This window comes from Castor canadensis, chromosome 11 (genome assembly GCF_047511655.1).
Source record: "Castor canadensis chromosome 11, mCasCan1.hap1v2, whole genome shotgun sequence".
In the NCBI taxonomy this organism is placed as follows: domain Eukaryota; kingdom Metazoa; phylum Chordata; class Mammalia; order Rodentia; family Castoridae; genus Castor; species Castor canadensis.
In genome coordinates, this window is record NC_133396.1 from 94,168,228 (window position 1) to 94,191,955 (window position 23,728).

The 23,728-nt window shown below is 40.4% G+C and overlaps 1 protein-coding gene and 1 long non-coding RNA gene across 3 annotated transcripts in view; one reads left to right on the forward strand and one right to left on the reverse strand.

The window, feature by feature from the left end:
- Positions 1–23,728, reverse strand: part of LOC141413871 (uncharacterized) — a 70,442-nt gene that overhangs the window by 16,187 nt on the left and 30,527 nt on the right. The window contains exon 3 of the long non-coding RNA XR_012438843.1: positions 14,548–14,611. This is a non-coding gene — a long non-coding RNA (uncharacterized lncRNA). The remainder of the gene's footprint in view (positions 1–14,547; positions 14,612–23,728) is intronic.
- The window catches only part of Adcy10 (adenylate cyclase 10), a 64,265-nt gene that overhangs the window by 9,140 nt on the left and 31,397 nt on the right, over positions 1–23,728 (forward strand). The window contains exons 7-18 of one of the 2 annotated variants that reach the window (XM_020178886.2): positions 2,441–2,529; positions 5,543–5,734; positions 6,711–6,829; positions 7,157–7,233; positions 10,557–10,746; positions 13,602–13,657; positions 15,115–15,268; positions 15,810–16,002; positions 16,645–16,731; positions 17,537–17,808; positions 18,237–18,373; positions 22,503–22,628. In XM_020178886.2, coding sequence (XP_020034475.1) covers positions 2,441–2,529; positions 5,543–5,734; positions 6,711–6,829; positions 7,157–7,233; positions 10,557–10,746; positions 13,602–13,657; positions 15,115–15,268; positions 15,810–16,002; positions 16,645–16,731; positions 17,537–17,808; positions 18,237–18,373; positions 22,503–22,628 — 1,692 coding nt within the window. The remainder of the gene's footprint in view (positions 1–2,440; positions 2,530–5,542; positions 5,735–6,710; positions 6,830–7,156; positions 7,234–10,556; positions 10,747–13,601; positions 13,658–15,114; positions 15,269–15,809; positions 16,003–16,644; positions 16,732–17,536; positions 17,809–18,236; positions 18,374–22,502; positions 22,629–23,728) is intronic. The other variant, XR_012438842.1, reaches the window with a different exon arrangement.

The following is a 23,728-nucleotide window of genomic DNA, read 5'->3' on the forward strand; positions in this document are numbered from 1 at the left end:
GCATAATCCAGCACCCAGCTAGGATTTTCTATTATGAGCTGATACCTATCTATATATGGAGATGGGTATAAAATATATAGACACATTAATGTGTACAATTTTCATGGTTAAAAAAAGTATTTTTAAAACACCCATTTATACTAAAAGGGAAGATGTGCGGAGACTTGGCAGTACTTGACCTTGTTTTCTGTAAAAGTGACAAGACTCGCCAGAGACATTTACTAAATTCTATGGCACTAATGTGTAGTGGGCTCATTTTCAGACCATTGGCTACAGAGGCCCTTATTCATAGGGCTCTGCCACAACATATCTAAACTTTAAGCTATTATACTTTTCTAAAAACTGTTCCTTCATCAAAACAAGAAAGGAAAATGAATTTTAAAAAAAGAACAAGAAAGGAATATTAAAATGTCATAGTGAAACCCATTATTTTGTACAATTAGTGGGTGCTAATAAAAAAATTTTTAAACCCAGAAAGGCTGAGACCACATGACTCAAAGCTCTACCCCTCTAGTCAGATGATTGGTCTTTCTGGCCAACCACTAGCCTGAGTCATCCCGTGAGCTGTTGTTGTGGTGTGGTCTAAAGATTTTCCTCTGCCTCAGAAATTCCAAGGATTTAGAGGTCAACTGCTACAAAACTGGAATAAAAGCCTGTGAAGTTCTTCAATGTGTAACAGATAACCTCTTCAGAACTATTGCTACCATCATGGCCCAGGCCTTTAAAAGCCTCCCTTCTCTCCTTGCTTCTCTCCACCATCTGCTCAATGTTATTTCCTCTGAACTTCTGGTACTCACAGGGGACTCCAGCCAGGCAAGAGTCTTCACAGTCCTTTAGCATACCGTGCTGACTCTTGGAACTAACCTACCTCATTTGCTGTGCTGGATGCCCTGCTGAATTATTCTGGCAAAATGTCATTGCCACTCAATATTCAGTTAAATACCTACTTCTCCTATGAAACTTTTCTGACTAAAGCAGCTCACACAATCACTGTTTCCTCTGAGTCTCTCTGGTCCTTAGTGTCTACTAGCTTAATTGGCCTAGTTACTTTTATTTTTCTATTTAGCTTTTCTACAAATATTTCAATGTCCATAAGTGCCTCAAGGAAAAAACCAAGTTTCCTAATTACTTTTTTATGCTCATACAGTGTCTAGCATGGTTGTTTCAAATATATGAGGTAATCAAGAAGCACCCTCAGTCAGGTGCAGTGGCTCATGTCTGTAATCCTAGCTACTCAGGAGGCAGATTGGGAGGATCAAGATTCAAGGTCAGCCTGGGCAGTAAGTTTACAAGACCCCCATCTCAACCACTGGTTGTGCATGGTAGCGAACAGATATTATTCCAGCTACTGTGGGAAGCATAAATACAGTATACATCTGAGACCCTATCTTCTTAAATAACCAACACAAAAAGGGTTTGGTGGCATGACCTGTCTAGCAAGTGTAAGGCCCTGAAATTCAAACTTAAGTCCCAAAGAAAGAAAGAAAGACTCAAAAGTTAAATTTGCCTATTCATTCATACCACTTTGAGGCACCATTTTTATTTTTTATGTAATTTTTTCATATCATTTTATCCTCTGAAAATTTCTCACCATTTCTCTCTCTCTTACTTTTTGATTTTTTTCAAGATCATTTTGATCATTTCCCACCAGATAGTTTCAGAGCACAGAGCAGGAAGATCCTAGTTGGAGACCAGCCTGGGCTGTATAGCAAGACCCTATTTCAAAACAGGAAAAAAAAAAAAAAAGACTGGGAGTGTGGCTCAAGTGATAGGGCATAAAAAAGAGTCAGATAAACAGCTTAGTTACAGCTTGGTAACTTGGAATGTTAGTGTGCATGAATGCATTTTGACTTTATGTCTGGTTTATTGGGGCTCAGTGCAGGTGCTCAATCCAGGACAATGGCCTTCTGTGACTTTTATGTAACAGTCACAAGCCAAAAGCCAGTTTCCTGAATTTGACTCTTGCTGCTCTTCAATTATCCCATCCCCCTCGTTCTGACCCTGCCCTCCTCTATTGTTATCCTTCATTTGTCTATCCCCTTTGGCAGTCATTTTTTAAAATTTATTTATTTTTATTTATTTATTTATTTAGCCATGCTAGGGATTGAACTCAGGGGCTCACACATGCTAGGCAAGCACTTAAACCACTTGAGCCATGCCCACTGCCCATGGCAATAGTTTTAGATCAAGTCCACATGTGACGACAATTAGATCAGAGTTTTTTGAGCTATATGCGACTAAATTCTGGGAGGCCCACAACCTGTTAAGACCTCCTCTTTGGATTTCCTGTGGCCCATTTTGACCACTGGATGCCCCAGGGTCTCCTGATTGAACTATGAGGACCATTGCCCAAGGAAATGGGAACAGACAGGCTCCTATGTCTAGCATTGCTGAGCCAAGCCTCCCTTCCTGAGCCTGCCCCATCTTTCTGCCCTCTTAGACCTCCTGAGGCTTGCGTGCATGCTGGAGCCTAATCCTGAGCTGGAGTTGGCCCTACAAAAGTACGTGATGGAAAGCATTTTGAAGCAGGTATTTTTTATAATTAAATTTACTAACTTTTGGGGTGTCAGAGATCTTGGACAGCTGGAAAGACTAAAGAAAAAAACCCCAAGTTGCAACTAATTAAATGTTCCTAAATAAAAAGACATTCTATATGTGTAGGTGACACAAAAGTTTATTGTTCAAATCAGAATATTATTAAGTATGGCGGGGAAAACAGGGCGAGAAGATGCAGCTCAGTGGTAGTGCAGCACTTGCCTAGCATATGTAAGACCCTGAGTAGCATCTCCAGCAAAAAAGGGAAAGAAAGAAAAGGAAAAGAAAAAGGAAAGAAGAAAAGGAAAAAAAGAAACAAACAAAAGGAGAGGGGGAGGGGCAATAAAGGAGAATGCTGGAGGGGATGAATTCAAGTATAATATATTTGATATATTATAATAACTTTTGTAAATGCCACAATGTACCCCCACCCAGAACAGCAATAAAAAGAACATTAAAAAAAAAAAAAAGAATCAGCTAAACATAAAAAAAAGAAAGAAACAAAAGGAGAGAAAAAAAGGTTGGGGGGGCATTATTCATAATTACACAGCAAAAACTTTATATTTGCCCAGTTACCTTACATAACTGGGAAAACTGGAGCTGTTGCAAGCACATGACAACACATGGTTCCTCTTTCTATATGGCACAGGGCAGAAAGCTATCAAGTGCATGACCCTTGGTACATTGTTTCTTGCATTAGATCTTAAATTTTGAGATTTAACAATACAGGTAATTAGAACACTTTGAACTACCTTCACCTTCCCAAAGCTTTCTCTTTTTGTTCTTTTAGATCTGGACTCAAATACCTTAAGCCATGTAAATTATATCTTGGCACTCACCACATGACCAGTCATCCTGCTATTTCATATATGTACTCTTGGTAGTTCTTGGTAGATATTTTTAATCTCATTTTACATATGAGAAAACCCAGAAAGATAGGAATTTTCCCAAGGTTGTACGATAAGAGGTGTAACTAAGGTTTGAATCTTCGTCTGAATGAGTGCATCTGTTTTGGCTCAGGCTATATACCCTCCTAACAGATGCCTGTCTTAATACTTTAATCCCAACAATTCACTTGTATCCTGGAGGAAATCTTTCTAAAACAAGCCTAATCTGTGGGCAGCTGCCATCTGTGTGTGGGGGTGGGGGGGAGAGTTGAAGCAGTATCAGAACACACCCTTCCACCTTAAGCCCAATGTAAACACATTACCTCCAGTGCAACAGAGCACAATGGTTTCTTGCCCCTTGTTGAGTGCAAAGCTAATAAGCACAACCAGGAGATAAAAGAATGAAGCAAAGTTTATTACTTGCAACAAGTAAGGAGAGCACTGGAGATAATTCCCAAAACATGTCTCCCTGAGCCAAGAAAGCAGGGACTTTAATTGGGGAAATTTATACATATTCATATAGGAAAGACTCATTATTGCATGTAGAAGTGGGCACAATTCTGAGCATGCTCAGTTGGAGACCATACATTGCATGTTCCAAAACAAAATGGTGGACCAGGAATGCCTCTGGGCAGAGAAATTAGTATTATAATGAGCAAAGTTTATTCCAGATCACCTAAAAATAGGGAGACAGAGTAACTCAGCGATTTTAGAGAGTCTCATCTGAAACAAACAACAACATAAAGCAACTTTGCAGGAGCTTTAATAGTCATTTAAAGGGGCAGAGGTCGAACACCCCAAGTTAAGATGATTGCCCCTTTAGGTACCTGCCTAGTGGCTAACACTAGTGCTCACAATTGTTCAGCTCTTCAAGATTTTTGAAGCTCAAGTCCCTCTGTATAGCCCTCCCTACCTCAAGAGATTAAACACATTATGCTTCATTAGTGGCGACCAGCTAAGAGCAAGGTCTATAGGAATAGGGTACAAGAAGGACTCCGTGAGTCACTGGGAAAATTGCAGGTAAGAATAATGAACACTTGGTGAAGAGGTACAGCCAGGGTGGCTGAAAGAAGGCAAAAGAAAAACGTTTCACAACTTAACCAAGGCCTACCCCAGCACTTAACAGAGGTCCTTATAGATGCTGTGGTTGTCTTCCAAGCCAAAACTCAGAACACGTGGTCTGATAGAAAAATTTTGTAAAATTATTTGTGAATGTATTTGAAAAACCAAAGAAAATCATTATACTGGTTAGACAGAAATCACATCACTTTTGTGAAAACAATAGAATTCTGTGAAACCTATCCTAGTGCTACCCCAAGCATGGCTGTTTTATTCCCTACACCAGTCCCCTTTTTCTTCTAGAATATGAGGCAGGACCATGTGGCAGATGGAATATTGGAATAAGGGTCTGAAGATTTGCTACTTTCTCCCTACTTAACCTTGGAAAAATTGTCTTACCTCTCCATGCCTATTATCTAACCTGTAAAATGGGAATAATAATGCTGATTTTATTTTGTTTGAAGATAGATTGGAATAGAATGTAAAAATATTCAGAAGGCACTAAGTTATAAAACCAGGAGGTTGAATTACATGGCAAGCTAATTCTTATCCCTTACTTGTGAAAATAAGAGTTCCAAAAGGAACAATAGTTCTTCCTCTTGTGAAGACTCATACTGTTTTGAAGGAGCTAATAGTTGGGTAATGGAGTGATGATGGCCAAAAATTAGCAACTATGTAAATCCTCATCAAAAAGACTCCCCATACACAAGTCCCCAGTACTGGGGATTGAACACAGGGCCTTCCACTTGCTAGATAGGTGCTTTACCACTTGAGCTATATTCCCCAGCCCTTTGTGCTTTGTTGTTTGGTTTGTGTGGATGTGTGGATGTGTGTGTGTGGTGCTGGGAATCCACAGAAGCAATTTGGACAGTCATTCTACTTCCAATTACCACATTTTAGGCAGACTGGCTCTGCCATGTTGTACCAAACACATCCCGATAACTTCAGTTTCCCCAGAGTCTCAAAAAGCTAGTTTCCTCCTAGTGATGATTTTGGGTAAGCGGGTAGAGTGGTGTTGAGAGAAAGGATCCCCTGACACAGGTCTGCTCTCTTCCTTGCAGATTGTTGACAAACAGCTTCAGGGTTATTTGTCTGAGCTTCGGCCAGTGACAATTGTGTTTGTGAACTTGATGTTTAAAGAGCAAGACAAAGCAGAAGTCATTGGCCCGGCCATCCAGGATGCCTGTGTGTACATCACTTCTGTCCTGAAGGTCTTCCGAGGTCAGATCAATAAAGTCTTCATGTTTGACAAGGTAAATATGAACTCAGGAGTGGGAAACTGCCAATAGTTTGAGGTTAACATTCATGCCCAAGTATTGTTTTTTTGGTTTGTTTGTTTGAGATAGGGTCTTGCTATATAGCCTCAAACTCAACATCTTTCTGCCTCAGCCTCCCAAGTGCTGGGATTATAGGCTGAGCTACCAGGCCCAGATCTGTTTTTGCTTTTTTTTTAATCTCAAGAGCAGAGCACTTAATTACTGTCCCAACTCCACTCACCTGCTATTTCAATAAGTATTAACTGGGCATTTCATAGTAGACTGAAAGCAAGGGTGAGTAGCAGAAATGAGTAACTCACACTCATTGTCACAGAGCTGAGCAAGAAGCACAGATTCCATGTGCTATGAGAGTTCCCAGGGGCCAATTATTTCAATTCCACTGTTCCCAGTACCTTCTTCGATATTCATTCATGAGGATCACAAGACAAGAGCAGAGAATCTCAGGAAACAGTTTTAATTTATGGTGCTGAGAATGAACTCAGGGCCTTGCCCACACCAGGCAAGTACTCTATCACTGCACTATACCCTTAGTCCAGAGAACAGTCCTTAGAGTCTTATAAAGATAGTTCCAGTAATTCTCTGTGACCTTAGCAAGTCATTGAATTTCTCCGAGCCTTGGATCAGAATTTCTGATTCCAGAACTAGTGCCTTTTCCACTGCTCTGTGCTGCTTCTTAGACTTACACTTTGCACCTTGCAGCATAAGACTTGGCCACAGGACAGAGTAGCTTAGTACAGCTCACTATCTCTGGAGCAAAAGTAAGCCATTCTCAAGTACTTGAGACCTACTCTTGATGCACTAGAAGTTTACTGAAAATAAAATAGGTGTGTGAGAAATCATGTTGAAATTTGACTCAAAGTGAAAATTTCTGTGGCCTGTTGTTGAGGCTCTGGATAGTCCAGTTTGAAGCCGAGGATCTACCAGCTATATTCGCTGACTCTCTCCCTCACAGGGCTGCTCCTTCCTCTGTGTCTTTGGTTTCCCTGGGGAAAAGGCACCTGATGAGGTTACTCATGCTTTGAAAAGTGCTATGGATATATTTGACTTCTGCTCTCAGGTCCACAAGATCCAGTGAGTGTTGACCATGATCCCACCCAGTAGTCCTTGGCTTTTTTTTTTTTTTTTTTAAGGAAAAAGGGTGGGTATGCAGGGAACAGGAAAGAAGGAAAAGAACTAAGAACTTAGTTCTGTGCCTCAAACTGTCACTTCTTCATGTCTCCAGATCATGTACAATTGCCTGAGATGATTACAAGAATTATTTATTGAAAATCCGTTCCCTTACCTCCCTACCCTGTTCGTCATTTCCCCACCCCTATCACTTCCTCTATGCTTATTATCTTCTTTTTTTAATACTTACTGTCTTTATCTGTTTTCTTGCAACTCTCTCTCTGGTACCAGTACTGTCTCCATTGGCGTTGCCAGCGGGATTGTCTTCTGTGGAATTGTTGGACACACTGTGAGACACGAGTACACAGGTGCGCTGAGCCAGCTTAGCTCTCTTTTTTTCTCAGTAACTACAGTTCTTGCTACTGAACTTTGAGGGGGCCGGGGGGAGGACAAAAATAAGAGAGCTTATAGTCTTCCTGATGGAACCAAGCCATGTAGCTTTGCCCATTGATTGTGCATGACTATAAGAGATATGAAGACACTGGAGATGTTACCAATATCTTCCACCAGAGGGCCTGGCTCCAGAGATCTCAAAAGGCCAGGTCTGGCCACTCACCAAGAAATTTAATCATCTAATAGACAGTGGTGGTGAAGCAGGAAAGGGGTTTATTCGGTATAGCCACACAGGGAAGAAACAGGGGAGCTAGCATCCTAAGCTCTGTTTTCAAGGTACTGATAATGGAGCCAGGGTTATGTAGGGAAGAATTAGGGCAAGAGACAAGAAGTGTATGTAGTCAAGAAGTCTTAGTCAGACTGAGATCTGGTTGATCATTATCTCAACTCTGGTTCTGCAGGGTACTGCTGGCACCAGGGAAATCATTATTACTTGAGGGGGACAATTTTTATTCCTGTCATGAGATAATTACCTACAGGGCTTATCATTCTGGAGTCTGAGATAGGGGAGGAGAAATGAAAATGACTCTAAGAGAAAGAACAAATTAGAGACAAAATGGAATTAGTTAGGACAATGACCCATGTGTTAGACTTTTCATCACTGGGACAAAATGCCTGGCAAAATAAGTTCAGAGAAGAAAGATTTATTTTGATTCATGGGTTCAGAGGTTTTAGTCTCCCATCACTTGGTTCTGTTACTTCTGGGCCTATGCATGATGAGGCAGAGCATTATGGCTCACCTCATAGAGGACAGGAGGCAGAGAGCAAAAGAGAAAGGGGCAGAGAAGCTGGATACATCTTTTGAGGGCACATCCCCCAATGACCTACTTCCTCCCTCTAAGCCCCACCTCCTACCTTTCACCACATCCCAACAATGCTATCATATTATGGAGCCATCAAGGGATTATCCATTTATTAGGTCAGACTCCTCAGGATCTAATCACTTTCCAAAAGCCCATCAGCAGGCAACCTGAGCCTGTGGGAGATATTTCATATCGTTCAGATCCCCAATTTTAAAGGAGCTCCCGTTACAAAGAAGGGCAGTGAAAAGCTAGATTCTCATTCAGTTTAAGGACTGTTATAATAATTTCCTGTTAACATTAAATTTTATTTCTTTTCATTCTTGGAAGAGGTTAGGACTGCTTCGTAAAAATTATGACTATTAAACTGGGTGCTGGTGGCTTACACCTGTAATCCTAGCTACTTGGGAGACTGAGATTGGGAGAATAAAGGCTCCAGTACAGCCTGGGCAAATAGTTCATGAGACCCCCCCCCCCCATCTCCAAAATAACCAGAGCAAAATGGACTGGAGGTGTGGCTCAAGTGGTAGAGTGCCTGCTTTGCAAGTGTGAAGACCTGAGTTCAAACTCTGGTCCCACCAAAAAAAATTATGAATATTAACATTACTGAAAATAGTGCCATTCTCAAAAGTGGATAGTAATAAGTAGACATTATCTCCAGATTTCACAACTCTTATTATTCCCATCTTCATCCTGTTAGCATTTAAGATGTTCGGCAATAATACTTCAATACTGACTACATATGACATACTTGATTAGTTATTATACTGGGAGATGGACATTTCCTCATTCCTAGTCATGTCTACATAGATGCCTATACTAGCAGTTACATATGAAACGATACAGTGTTTGAAATTTTCTTCATATACGTGGTGGAGAGTAGATGGGAGTGAGGATGGGGCAGGCTGGCCTTGGGTGAACAGCTGCTGAGTTAATGGGTTTATGATATTTCTAATACTCTGCTTTAATGTACAGTGGAATTTCCCCATAAAAAGTTTGTCAAAGGATAAAATTTCAACAAATTCATTTATAGATCTTAATTGGCTGTATTTTCTATTCTAGAATCAGGCAAAACTTTATTCCATAAAAAAGAATAAATGTTCTGATGGCTTGAGAAGAGGATTTTGTTTTATAGACAGAGAAAGGATGACGATAGCAGAAACAAAGAACAAAAAGCAAATCAGTCATTTCAATGTTAATTTCCTTGTAAGGCAGGGACAGAGAGGCAGAGCAACAGGAAAATAATTGATTTGTTAGCATCAGGTTACTTCAGGTTCCTTTTTTGTGTGTGTGTAAGGATTAAGGCAGAGGAAACTTCATTATCATGCCAATTGAAACTGTCCTAATTGGGAAATTGGTTGTTACTCTCCTGATTTTCTGAAGGTCAGATAACAACTTAGTTTGATGACATTGAACTTTAGTATGGGTGATTCCATTTTGATTTTTACTCTGATCTCTTAGGGCCCAGTGCAAGAGCCTAGTCTAAAATAATGGCCTTCTGTAATTTACATTTAACAAGGTTAAGAAAAAAAATACATTGGCTGGAGATAGAGCTCAGTAGTAGATGCTTGCCTGTCATATGCGAGGGTCTGTGTTTGATCCCCAGCATTGTGGGGGAAAAAGTCTTGATTGCAGACATTGTGTTAAAGTGAAACATTTCATACTTAATTAGTAGTAATCAGTAATAAGTGTTTCTGGTTTACTAGCAGTCAGGCACTGTTCAAAACATAATGTGTATTAACCCATTAATCTTCAACTACCCTCTGAGACAGGTACTATTATCCCCTCATTTTGTAGATTAGGAAATTAAGGTAAAGTATTGAGCTAAAATAATTTGCCTAAGTAGTTTGCACATGGTAGTTAGAGGTAGAGCTGGAGTTCAAGTTTGCATGCTGGAGTCTTGCTCCAGAGTCTGTGTACTATGGGATATTGCCCCTTAAAATAAACCCTAAATCAATCCTCCACGCACACCCCTTCCAGTTCCATTTCCATACTCTTAAGAAATCACCAAAAAGGTTCATTCAGCATACATACACAATTTTGTGCCCCCTCTAGTGGTCAGTACCCCCAGACCAACCTTGTGCTTGTCCACCTTTTAGCTGAAGACCAGTTACACCTTATCTGAGAGCCCTCAGGCCTGTGGCCATCCACCTTAAAGAACCCTGTCCATATTCAAGGCCCTTCCATCCTGGAGCAGATTGTCCTTTTGGTCTCCCAGGTGAGGTAGAAACTTTGCTAATGGCTAACGGAGTTAACTTTCTCATTTTTTTTTTTAAATAACTATTGGCTGACTATGGGTAATAAAAGGCTAAACTGGTGTTGTCATTATGAGAGGCAAAAGAAGAAAAGAACAAAATGCCATTTGGGGAATATCCTCAAATTACATTCAGTTTACCAACTGTTTTTCCTACTCTTTGATTTTCTCCTTCCTGTTATAGTCATTGGTCAAAAAGTCAACATAGCTGCCAGGATGATGATGTACTACCCTGGAATCGTGACCTGTGACTCTGTCACCTACAATGGCAGCAACCTACCACCCTACTTTTTTAAAGAGCTTCCAAAGAAAGTTATGAAAGGTGTTGGAGATTCTGGACCAATCTATCAGTGTTTGGGCCTTAATGAGAAAGTGTGAGTGTGGGCATTGATTTTGTAGTCTTTTCTAGAAAAGAAGTGGGAGAATAATGATAGTAAAGCAATTGGTCACTCATTTGAGAGTCAAAGCCATTTCATGATACTAAAATCTAATCTTTCCCAGACCCAGGCCCAGACTTCAAAATCCTTCATCTTTCCTCCATCCTACTGCTATTATAGCATGATGAAAGATCCCATTCTTCCCTTAGACCTGAGAATCTGAGGGTGAGTCTTCAAAGGTTGTGCAGGTAGAACAGAGAATTCCCTCATTTAACTATCTATTTATACCCGATGGTATAAAAAGCATTACCCAGCATTAAATCCCTATTGATTATGCCAACTGTGTACCCAGGCATTGACAAGGTTAAAAGAGTATAGGCCTGATGTGGTGACTCACGCCTGTAATCCTAGCTACTTGGGAGGCTGAGATCAGGAGGATTGAGGTTCAAGGCCAGCCTGGGCAAATAGTTTGCAAGACCCTATCTTCAAAATAATGAGGGTAAAATGGACTGGAGGTGTGGCTCAAGCAGCAAGGTGCCTGCTTTGTAAGTACAAAGACCTGAGTTCAAAGCCCAACAACAACAAAAAAAAAGGGCAGGGGATACTGTTCCTTTTCTAGGTCTTTAGTAAAATATATTTCCTAAAAGCCCAGCTTATATGTGTGGATGTCACTTTGGGGCTTAAAATCCTTCAGTGGCTTCTAATCATATTTCATGATATTCAAATTCCTTTTTTAATGATATTCAAATTTCTTGCAATGACATATACCTCCTTTTCTAACTTCATCTTCTGCACCCCCTCTTCTGGGGTGTCTAAGTGAATTATACTCATGGTTCTTCCCCCTCTCCCATATACAGTATACTTTCGAAATTCTGTTCCTCTATTATGTTGGCTCTGACATCCCCATCCCATCTTAGACACTGTAGCTCTTTCCTTCTCTGTGCAACTGCATAGCACAGGCTTGTATTAGACTATTTAGCACACTATATCACTTTTTTTTTTCCAGTACTGGGGTTTGAACTCAGGGCCTACACCTTGAAGCATTCCACCAGCCCTTTTTTGTGAAGGGTTTCCTTGAGATAGATTCTCGTGAACTGTTTGCCTGGGCTGGCTTCGAACTGTGACCCGCCTGATCTCAGCCTCCTGAATAGCTAGGATTACAGGTGTGAGCCACCAGTGCCCAACTATATCACATTTTTTTTTCCTACTAGGGATCAAACCCAGGGTTTCAAACATGCTAAGTACCCTCTCTACCATGGAGTTCCACTTCTGACTCCTATATCACAGCTTTAGACTTAATATGCTTTTCACTTACTAACCTGTGAGTTCTTTGAGGGTACTGATTACTTTCTGTTCACTCTTGTATCTCCATTGCTTAGCACACAGTAGACCCTCAGTAATGCTGAATTAATGAACATATGAACAAATAGCATAAGAAATAGAAAATTGGTACTCTATTGGCAGGTTAGAATCTAGGTCCTAAAGGATCAGATCACAGAATCAGGGCTGCAGTTAGTTCAGAACCTTTCCTATTCACCTATATTCCTGGGGCTTAGCACTCTTCTTGGCATACATAGGTCATTGACTGAGTGAATGGATAATGGTAAATTTTAATGAGCACTTATTAAGTGTTAGGTATTTTACCTTAAATGTACAATTTATTCTTAAAATTGACTGCCTATGACAGCCTCAGCTGAGATAACTAGGGCAGTTTGGCTGACATAACTGGGGCAATTTGGCTCTACGTGTCTCATCCTCCATTGGGCATGTTGTCATGGCAATATCAGAAGAGCAAGAGAGAACTGGACCAATGCACAGCATTTTTCCAGCCTCTTCTTGTGTCTTGTGTTTGCTAACATTTATTGGCCAAAGCATTCACAAGGCTGGCCCAAAGCATGAGAGCGCTGCCAAGCTAGACAGCAAAGCTAGACAGATACAAGTGGGGGTGAAGAAGTGAGGTTATTCATACACTCAATCTACCACACAAACCCAGGACTATCTGATCCACAAGACTGCACTCTTCATGATTTTTCTATACCATTTCTACTGATAAGACTGTAGAAATACACATGCAGACCTGAATAGGTCCTAGTTCCTGATTGGAACATTTACAACATACACAAAATTAGCTATGTGTTACATGGGAGACTTCGATGTGTGCTATAAGACAGTGCTATGGTAGTACAGTGAAGGGAGTAATCCATTCTGACTGGAAGGCTCCTTCAAAAGATAAACTTGCATAGTGGGCAAGTATATGCACTCTGGCCTAGGTTTAAGCACTGTTAGTGTCCCTGTGTCACCGCTAGCCATGAGATTTTGGGCAGGTTAAACTCTCTATACCTCAACTTCCTCATCTGTAAAAGGGACACAATAATAGTACTTCTTAATAATGTTTTTAATCAGAATTAAAGGAAGTGATATATGGAAAGCATGTGGAACTATGCCAGACACATAGCATATACTCAGCAATATTGAGTTGGTATTGAGCCATTATTGAGCAATTGGTGGAATGTCTCCAGGATATAAGACTCTGCACCACATCCAAGTCTATTGGGTCCTGTATTGAGTGTCTATTCTTCCCCCTGAAAGGGCTCTCTTCTACCAATGTACACTAACATGTATTTATTGAACAGTGTATCCGGTGCCATAGTGACAACTGCTGTATATACTGTTTAGATTCTATTACCAAGTTAGACCTTCTCCCCCTCTCTCCTCTTGATATTTGCAACTCTTCTGTCAGGGGATAGACTCACTGGAAATTGATGAGGCTTTCTGGAAACTTAAGAACTAGTCACTTTGCTCTCAATGTTTCCGTTTTGAACCTAACATCTTTTCTTTTTTCTTCTCTTTAGCATGTTTGGTATGGCGTACCTCATATGCAACAGAAATGAGTGTTACCCTTTGCTGGGTAGGTAGCGAGTCTTGATTTAAAACTTTTTTTTTCAGTGCTGGAGATTGAAACCAGGGCCTCATGCATGCTAGATAAGCACTCTATCACTGAGCTACACCCCCAGCCCTGAAATTTCTGTATTGAACTATAGCAAAACACACAGAAAAGTGCATCAGTGATAACTGTGCAGCTTAATGTATTATCACAAAATGAAAATATAATCATCCAGGTCAAGAAATAGAAAAATATCAGTACTCAAGGAACTCCCACATGCTCTCTCTCTCCTGCTTCCTTTTCCCTAAAATCTTCTAACACCCTAGATTACTTAAGCCTGTTTAAAAAATGTATATAAAATGAGGCAATGTGACAAATGCCTGTAGTCCCAGCTCCTGGGGAGTCTGTGGCAAGATAATCATTTGAGCCTTTTATATTTAAGTCTACAAGAGCTGGGAGTATAGCTCAGTGGTAGCGCATGTGCTTAGCATCATGAGATCCAAGGTTCAAACCCTGACACCTCCAAATACACCTACATCTACAGTCTGTCCGGAAAATGATATATTTGTGATTCCTGGTGATAAGGACCCTATCAGTGCTAACTTGAGGCTAGACAGGAAAGTGGATGTATATGAGACAGAGCAATACTGTATGAAAGAAGAGACCCTCACAGAGCTTGGGTCATGAATCCTAAAGGCAGCCATTTTTAGTAGCATGTGTAATTTCCTTTTGTTAGACCGGAACATCCCTGAAATGCTCATCATTAATTAAAGCCTGGTTATAATTGTGTGGGGGAAATTAAGAAGAGATTCTGTCCCACACTTTGGAGGAAATGTTAGGCCAGAATCTTGGGTTCACAAAGTCTGAGGGAACACAACAGTTCCAAAACTGCAAAAAACACTTGAGCCACTTACAGGCAGTTTCCAGAGTCTTCCAGCAAATCACTTCTTGTAAGTCCAGATTCCCAAATTCCTGAAGCTAAAAAGGAGAAAGAATATAGAAAAAAAGCAAAAGAAAACAAGCTTACGATTAGACAGTCTTGGTTTAATTTCCAGTTATGCAATCTTAGCAAATTTCAATTTTCTACATTATAATGAAATGGAATTATAATAAGCATTATTAAGAATACTTTTCCTGGGGGCAAGAGGTATAGTTCAATGTTAGGATGCTTGCCTAGCAATGTGAGAAGACCCTAGATTCCATCCCCAGCCCAAAAGAAAAAAAAAACAGAAAACATAACTTTCCTTCACAGCTCATGGTGATCAAATAAAACTACAAAATCACCTTGTTAATAAAGAAAGTTCTAGAGGAAGATGTACAACATTTGTAAAGTACACAAGGCCTCAAGAAAGTCCAGGAACAATGCTATGGAAATTCTAAGGATATTCTTAGGAAAAGTGTCATTATGTGATTTTTTATATTCCTAAACTATTTTATGTTGATGAGTTTGCTTGCTCCTTTAAAAAAAACAACAACAACAGGACGTGACAAGGAGATCAGATACTTCATGTGCTCTATGAAGAAATTTTTGATGTCTAACTGCAGCCAAGTCCTAATGTATGAGGGAATATCGGGATGTGGAAAAAGCCAGATACTTATGGAAATTGAGTATCTGGCCCAAGGTGAGAGCCACAGGTGAGTGTCTTGAAATTATCCTTCCCTGTGACTGCAGAGAATCCTGACATCTTCACCTCCCCGGCAAGGGTCTGAACTCAGGGCCTCACACTTGCTAGGTGGGCGCTTTACCACTTGAGCCACTCCACCAGCCCTCCTGACAGCTTTTTAAAAGTTTCCATTATGTTGATGTTCTCCTTTATATAACTTGCCTTATGTAAGCTAGCCACAATCTACAATTATTGAGTATCATGACCCTTATGCTAAATAGATAGTGGCATGCTATTATGTACAGGTAAGAGAGTGAGGGTCTGGGCTAGGGTGTGGGGCAGTGGTGGCAGGACTGGAAAGGAGGGGATAGCAAGGTTAAACTATCAAGGCTTACAAACATAGTGGAATAGGGGTGAGGGATGCACCAAAAGCAGAAATAACAGTTTCCAGACAGCTTGGTCAATCTGATATTCCTGCTGAATGCAAGACATCAGAGCTTTCCTCTAACCTTTATTATCTCCAGAAAATATATTTCAAACTCTCTTCTGATTCTTGTTTGTCTCCTAAACAGGACTATTGCTATTGCACTGACTAAGGTCAGCTTCCATCAAAATTTTTACACTATCCAGATATTCATGGCCAATGTACTAGGCCTGGATACTTGTAAACATTACAAAGAACGGCAGAGCAACCTTCAGAATAAAGTCAAGACACTGTTGGATGACAAGTTCCATTGTCTTCTTAATGACATTTTCCATGTCCAGGTAACCAGCTAGCATTAGACTTCTGCAAGGAATGCCACAGGGGTAATCACAGAGACTCCTTCCTGATACCTGCTTAATGGCTTAGCATCCCTTTGCCCTTTACTATGTTCTCTTCTGCTCACTTAGAGCATCCACAGGATGAGGAAATGGCTCCTCCTTGAAAATGTATCCATATTCTTTTTTTCTTCCTTTTTTTTTGTGGTGCTAAGGGTAGAACTTGGGCACTCACACATGCTAAGTATGAACTCTACCACTGAGTTTCATCCCCAACCCCTGCATGCACATTCTTGATACATCCTGGAAGTATCTAGAAATAGATACAAGAAAATCCAAATGGCCACCTTCCAATTCATATTTTTCTCATCCTCCCATCATAGTTATTTTGCCCTATCCTCGCTGGTCTGGAACACGAAGTCACTTTGCTCTCACAGGTGACTACCAAGGCAAAGATAGAATATACCCTATTCTTTTCTGAATCTATTAGATTTGATGACAAAGAAAAGTAGAGCTGGACGGGTCATCATGGGTTATCTAATTTAAGGATTTTAAGGCACAGAACAATTAAGTGTCTTGCACAGAGTCCCACAGTTACTAATTTCCTTTGCTGTTTTTCCACTTCCCATCTTATGATTCTTTGTACAGTTCCCTATTTCACGAGAGATGTCCAAGATGAGCACCTTGAGAAAGCACAAGCATTTGGAAACCCTGTTTATGAAGATCTTAGAGCAAGTAAGAGCACCCATGGGTCACACCATGTGGGGAGGAAACTGGGCAAATGGTCATAAAGCCAGCTCAGACTCCGCTGTCAGAGTCTGTTCAGAATTCAGATGTACATGAAAGGAGTCCCATTTACTCCTGGGACTTTTGCCTCTCCCAGCCCTCTTTTTCTCATTCTGTATATGAGATGCAGTCTATCAAAGTGGTTAAGGGAGCTGGGGATGGGGCTTAGTGGTAGAGTGCTTGCCTAGCATGTACAAGGCCCTGTGTTTGATCCTTAGCATCACAAATGCAAACAAACAGAAACGGTTACTATACAGAATTCCAAGGTTTGAGCCCCCCCCAGGTCTATTACTTGCTACCTAAGCAACATTAAGTCAAGTAACTTAACCTTTCTATGCTTCTGTTTTATCATGTATCAGTGGGGAAACAGTACTACCTACCACATGTGGGCTTAAAGTTTACACCCAGTGCCCCTTTCTTAGGAGACACTCCACAAATGTGATCTCTCTCTCCCCTCCCTCCCTTCCCTTCTTCTTCTTCTTCTTTCTTTTCTTTTTTTTTTTTTTGATTGTCATTACACAAAGGTTTGCTAAAGTAAAAGTCCATTCCTGCCAGTTGTCCAAATCTCTATGAATTCTAAGTGAGTGGAATCCAAATTAATACAAAGTTATTGGCAAGAAAAAGATTTAACTTAGCTGGTTCTTTCTCTTCATCATAAGCAAACCACAAAACACAACAGATATATATGCCTACCCATACACAAGTGCACATCCTGAAGTCTTATACCATTTTTCACTTTGTCTACTTTTTCCAGACAGTGAGAGAAGAAAGGATTATTTTCATCATTGATGAGGCCCAGTTTGTGGATTCGGCCTCCTGGGCCTTTATGGAGAAACTCATCCACACTGTTCCCATCTTCATTATCATGGCCTTGTCTCCCTTCGAGAATCCCTGTTCAGCTGCTGATGCCCTCATGAAGAACAGAAACACCACCTATGTCACCCTTGGTGCAATGCAGCCGAAGGACATCCGCAACAAGGTCTGTCTCGATCTCAATGTGAGCAGCATCTCTAAAGAGCTGGACTCGTAAGTAACCTGCTTCTAACCTGAGGTCCTGACATCTGCATTCATTCCTGGGGTCTAGACTTCATCAGTTCCCTTAGGAGGTGCCTAATCAAAATTATTACCTACATGATAAGAAAGAAAAGCAAGACCTTATTATACAGTTTTAACTTAGGACAGATATAAGTTCTTTATGTAATTTAAAAAGTGAAATAAGGTGGGGATGTAACTTGCCTAGCATGCACAAGGTCTGCAAATGCAAAACTGCAAATAACGAGTAAATATATAATAAACAAGTGAATTAAAAAGGGAAAAAAGTAATCCCCAACACTTGAAAAAAACTGAAACAAATGAAGATGAGAAGAGATTATTTTCAAATGATTGAGAAGACTCAATTTCCCTCCTAAAAGATGGTTCTTCCATGTAAACAGGTTGCCTTGTTTTTACTACAGGTACCTGGTAGAGGGAAGCTGTGGGATTCCATATTACTGTGAAGAATTGCTAAAGAATCTTGACCATCACAGGGTTCTCCTTTTCCAACAAATGGAATCTGAGGATAAGACAAATGTGACCTGGAGTAACATGTTCAGTAAGTCTCTCAGTGATGCATTTTCTTGCTCTGTTTTTCCATCATTGGTTGGTGTGCAGAGAAGGTGGCAAGGATGCAGACTGTTCCACAGGCTGCTTCTGTATGGTCAAAGGGTTTGGGAGAGGCAAGAAATAATGCATTTGATATCCCAGATTGTAAGAAGAGTTAACATAGCTTGGCACTCCCTGGATTGCACTAAAGAATGTATAAATGTGATAATTATGAAAGAACAATGAAAAATCTTAAGGCCCAGAATCAGAACTGAAGGATGATTTGAATGTTACCTAGGGGGGAAAAAAGATTCCATATCTACTAGAGGTAAAATTGCTACCTCAAAGTAAATTGTCAACAAGGTTCCCTAACTACAGAGACATACAGTGGGATAAAATGTAAGGTGATAGCATGGAGGCCAGTTGGAATTTTTAGGAAAATAACTTTATTTCCGGGAGGAGAATGGGGTAGATAGGCAAGTTGGAAAGTAGAGGATTAAGGATAAAGAGAGCAGGTTTTTATTGGGGTTTTTTTTGATTGATTGTTTGGTGTTTCTCTGTTGTCCAACCAAGGGATACATGAGACAAAAAGAAAAAAAACAGAGAACTCCCTGTCACTTTGTTCCTTGCATCCCAAGGTCCCTTGCTGGTCTCCCTTCTCTCCACCTTGAGTGTCTTATGCATATTCGTTTTATAAATGATGTACTTAGAGGAGGAGTAGGGAAGGAAACCTGACTTCTCCATTTTCCCAGAAGTGGAAGTCTTTTCATTTTTTGTGACTCACCATAAGTAACGATGATTTAATAGCCAAAAGCACTATGCACACTAGTATCACCACATCTGCAGAATCAAAACTTCCTCTGAGACTAAATAAAGGGTAAGGAGGGATATGAAAATTCGGTGCCATGTTGAGGTGAATGTGGTGTAACAAAGGTGCTTATGGTGCTGTTGGGCAGAAAATTGTCATTTAAAGGTAACAATGAGGGAAAACTTGCAGAAGTGTCTTTTTGTTTCCTGAGAATGGCTCTGTTTACTTGGTGAACAAATGAAGCCCAGATTGCCATGAACTGTGTTGCAGTTTGTGGCTCCATCTGTTGCCTCTCACCCAACATCTGAAGGAGAAATGAGACATGTTGGTCAGAGAAGAGCAAGGTCAAAGTTAAGGATTTTCTTTGTAAGGAACGAGAGACATAAGCTTTCTTTTAAAGGGAAGATCAATTGTGGTTTTTTGTTTTTGTTTTTGTTTTCTTTCTGGATAATCATGACAAAACAAAATAGTTAGAAAAGGCTTTCCCTACCAGGGTGTAATTCTAGCAACAGGGAAGCAGAGGCAGGAGGACTGAGAGTTCAAGACCAGCCTAACCTACATAGCAAGACCCTGAACTTGAATAAAGAACACAGCGTTTATCACTCCTTTATTTCTTTTACACAACTGGATCAGATTATGAGATTACCCTATTAATTAATTTACTGTTTATATCTGTCTCCCATTCTTAGAATGTGAGCTCCATGAGGTAGGAGTCTCCTGCATACTCCTGAATTTCCAATCCTAGAACGATGCTGATACCCAGACACAGTCAGTTAGGATTGACTGAATGATTAAAAGAGTGGTCAACAAAGTGACTGGAGTGGGAAATATAGAAGCACAAAAGAGCCTGGGCCAAGTTATGCCTTTGATTCCCACCCTCCTACCCCCAACACACACACACCTCTTTTTGGTATGCTACCCTCTCTTGGCTTCTCTGATCCCATATTCTCACTGTTCCCCTCCCTTTTCTCACCAGTTCTCACTTGCTCCTTGCTTCTCTTCCTTCTCCCTTTTTTTGTGGTCCTGGGGTTTGAACTCAGGACCTCACCTCACACTTGCTAGGCAGCACACTACTGCTTGCACTTGAACCATTCTGCCAGCCCTTTTTTTGTGTTGGGTATTTTTGAGATAGGATCCCATGAACTCTTTGCCTGGGGCTGGCTTTGAACCCCAGTCGTCCTGATCCTCCTGATCTCTGCCTCCTCGGTAGCTAGGACTATAGGCGTGAGCCACCAGCGCCTCTCCCTAGGTCTCATCTTTCTATGGAGGAATTCAACTTCCATCCTTAACTCTGCTAGCTCAGACTCTCTCCCCAGGTGTTTTCACTTATTCATCTTTTCCCTGGCCTTCACGTGTGAGTGAATGAGTGAGTGAGTGAGTGATCGATAATGCTAATCATACCTCTAATTCCAGACCTATATTTCCAACTTTCCCTTGGACTATCCCATAGGCCCCCTCAAACTTAAAACTTGTAAAACTTAAGGCACTGTCCTTTCTCCCAAATCACACCTTTTCCTGTATTTCCCAGCTCTGTTAAGATATCATTCATGTCTTATGTCCATCTCTAGCTCACTTAGGTCATATTTCCTCAATACCTACAGTACTTGCTTTCCCTTCACTGTTCTGGTTACCCATTCCTTGATATTCGATTGGTGTAACTTCTTGCATGGACTTCCCTCTGCTATTCTCTGGACTCTCCTGTATGCTGCTTCCAGTGTCACTTTCTGAGTTCATTTTCTGTAACTGTAACTGAATACCACAGACAGAAAATTATAAAGAACGAATGCTTATTCAGCTCTTGGTTCTGGAGACCAGGAGGTTCAAGATTGAGGGGCCACATCTGGTAAGGTCCTTTGCTGATGGGGGGTTTTCTGTAGAGTTCCAAGTTGGAACATGGCATCACATGGCACGACAGAGCATGCTTACTAAATTAAATACCTCTTCCTCTTCTTATAAAGCCTTTCATGAAGTTATTAATGGCCCCTTCTCATGATCTCATCTAACCTTGATTACTTCCCAAAGGTCCCATCTCCAAATATCATTAACACATCATTTTAGGGATTAATTTCCAAATGAGTTTTGGAAAGATAAACCAACACCCAAACCATAGCAGTTACCCTCTAAGAATACTGGTTGGATTGCTTCTGTTGCATCTTCAGAAACCTGTTGTCTATGGAATAAAGCCCAGTCTTCATAGTGTGATGTTAAATGCCGTCCATACTCTGTTCCCAAAGTAGCCCTCCACATCCATCTCCACCAGGAGCTCCAGCACCCCATACGCTATACTTTAGTTACTCTGGCCAGTCTCATTTCTCTGACTTGCACTTACTCTGAGGCCTCTGGGGCTTTGCATTGACCTGTACTGCACTTTCCACTTGGAATATCCCTTCATCCTTCAAGGAGCAATCAAATACTTCCTCCTCCATGAGACTTCTGAATCCTCTAAATTTGAATTGTTCTCTGTTCCCTCTTTGCTCTTTAGCTCATAGCAGTTCTTCCTGGTATTATGATTAATTCTTTGTATATCTGTCCCAACAGCTTTTATGCATCTTGAGGGCTGGAAGTATGGGCTATTCATATTTGTAGACTTCACAGGATATGATTCACAAAGTCCTTAATAAATAACGTATTGTATTGATATGCACTGTCTGGCACTGTTTGTGCCTACTAACCCAGCATTTATTTACTGCCTGGAAGTCGCACTTTTTGAGTGCATGATTTATCTCTCTAGGAGATGAGGAAGTTGGCTATTCACCTTCATATTTCTATGTTACCCACAACAGTGTCTTGAAACTATCAAGTATGATATGAATAAGTGAAGGGATAAGTAAATAATGCATTTTGGAGTATGAGGAGACAAAATTACTAAGCAAGTAATTTTACCTCATTATTTTAAATATCTCTCTCTGCTAGTAGTCATGTCCTAATTAGAGTCAGTCTACCACAGAATGTGTTTGTATCTGAGCAAGGGCATATGAATTTGCATGCAAGTTTATATTACTATGTGTTATAAGATATAGCCTAAGTTGACTGTGAATCCAGTTTCTGTAAAACTTTATGTACTATGGAAAACACCAAGAGTTAATATAAATTCTGGTTTGGGGATAGGGTAGATGGATGGGTGGGTAGGGAGAAAAAATGTTTTTGAATGAATCTGGATGTTCATTTAGCAGTTTTACTTAAAACAAAGTATTCCAGAATATTTTAGGGGACTGACACACATCTGCCCACTCTTTCTTGCATGAGTTCCATCTAACAGTTTCCTGGAAAATAAGACTTTTGAAGACAGGATAACAACTCTCAACTTTTCTTCCATCTTATCTCCCCATAGAGAATCTCATTAAACCAACAGAGGAAATAAGTATGTTTACTATCACTAAAGAAGAGGGAAGTCAGGTCTGTAATCTTGCAAGTGGTGTTAGACTGAAAAATTTGTCACCCCCATCATCATTAAAAGGTGAAGAAAATTTAACTTGTATTCATTTTCTAGTAGGTTCTACTTTTGCCTTTTCTATGATGACTTTCTAAAGAAGGAGAAAGATAGAAACATGGGTTCTTTGTCTATTTGGTTTGTGTTGCTTCAGTTGGTGGGAAGGCTCCAGGGTAGGCTTAGTGTTTCTGCTGCTACTTAGAAGCCTCTTTCTGCCTGTACATATCCTGTGTTGTAATTTGAACAAATGTTTATTCAACTGTATAAAAGAATGAGGTATAGCATATTTTCAGTTAAGCCAAAATCAAATCATGAGGAAAGAAAATCTCATACTTTCACCATCTACTTTTATGAGAAAGAAATGACAAACAAGGGAGTTTATGTCAGAGATGTATTATTATACTTGGGAAGCTATTGTCTAGTATGCATTCAACCCAATGCCATCCTAAGTAACTGAATTTGTAGAAGGATGGCCTTGGGACACCTAAAGTCTCTCGAGTCTTCAAGCAAATGTCATATGTGACATTTCACTCACTGTGTCTCCAGAAGTAAGGAGGTAGAGTAGCTTAGCTTCTATTATGGACAAGTTGAGAAATTTGAATTTGTCTCTAAAGGAAGGATATCTTTTTTTTCTTTCTTTCTTTTATCATTTTTACATTTGCTTACATGTGTATACATTGTTTGTGCCACCTCCCCACTCTCCCAGGAAGGATATCTTGATCAACACATCCAGGAAGATGCTGGGAATGTACATGGTGGAGTACTTGCCTACCATGTTCAAGATACTGGGTTTGATCCTGAGCACTACAAAAACAAAAATCCAGGAAGCCATGTAAACTATGATACTCAAGCTTCCATGAAAAATTGGGATTAGAGCTATGAACTCTCTGACATTTGTTCATGACATAGTGATGTTGATGTATGTCATGAGAATAAATGAATCTCTGGGGCAGATAAAGAGAAAACTTAATTGCTGAGGGATTCCAGAAAAAAGGAGAGCCATTGAAGAAAACAGAGGAGACCAGCCAGAAAAGTCTAAAAAGAACAGGAATGGCAGGCCTGACGTCTATAGCCATGACCTCTCATCACACACTAACACAAAATCAGAACACTGGAAAATCAGTCTT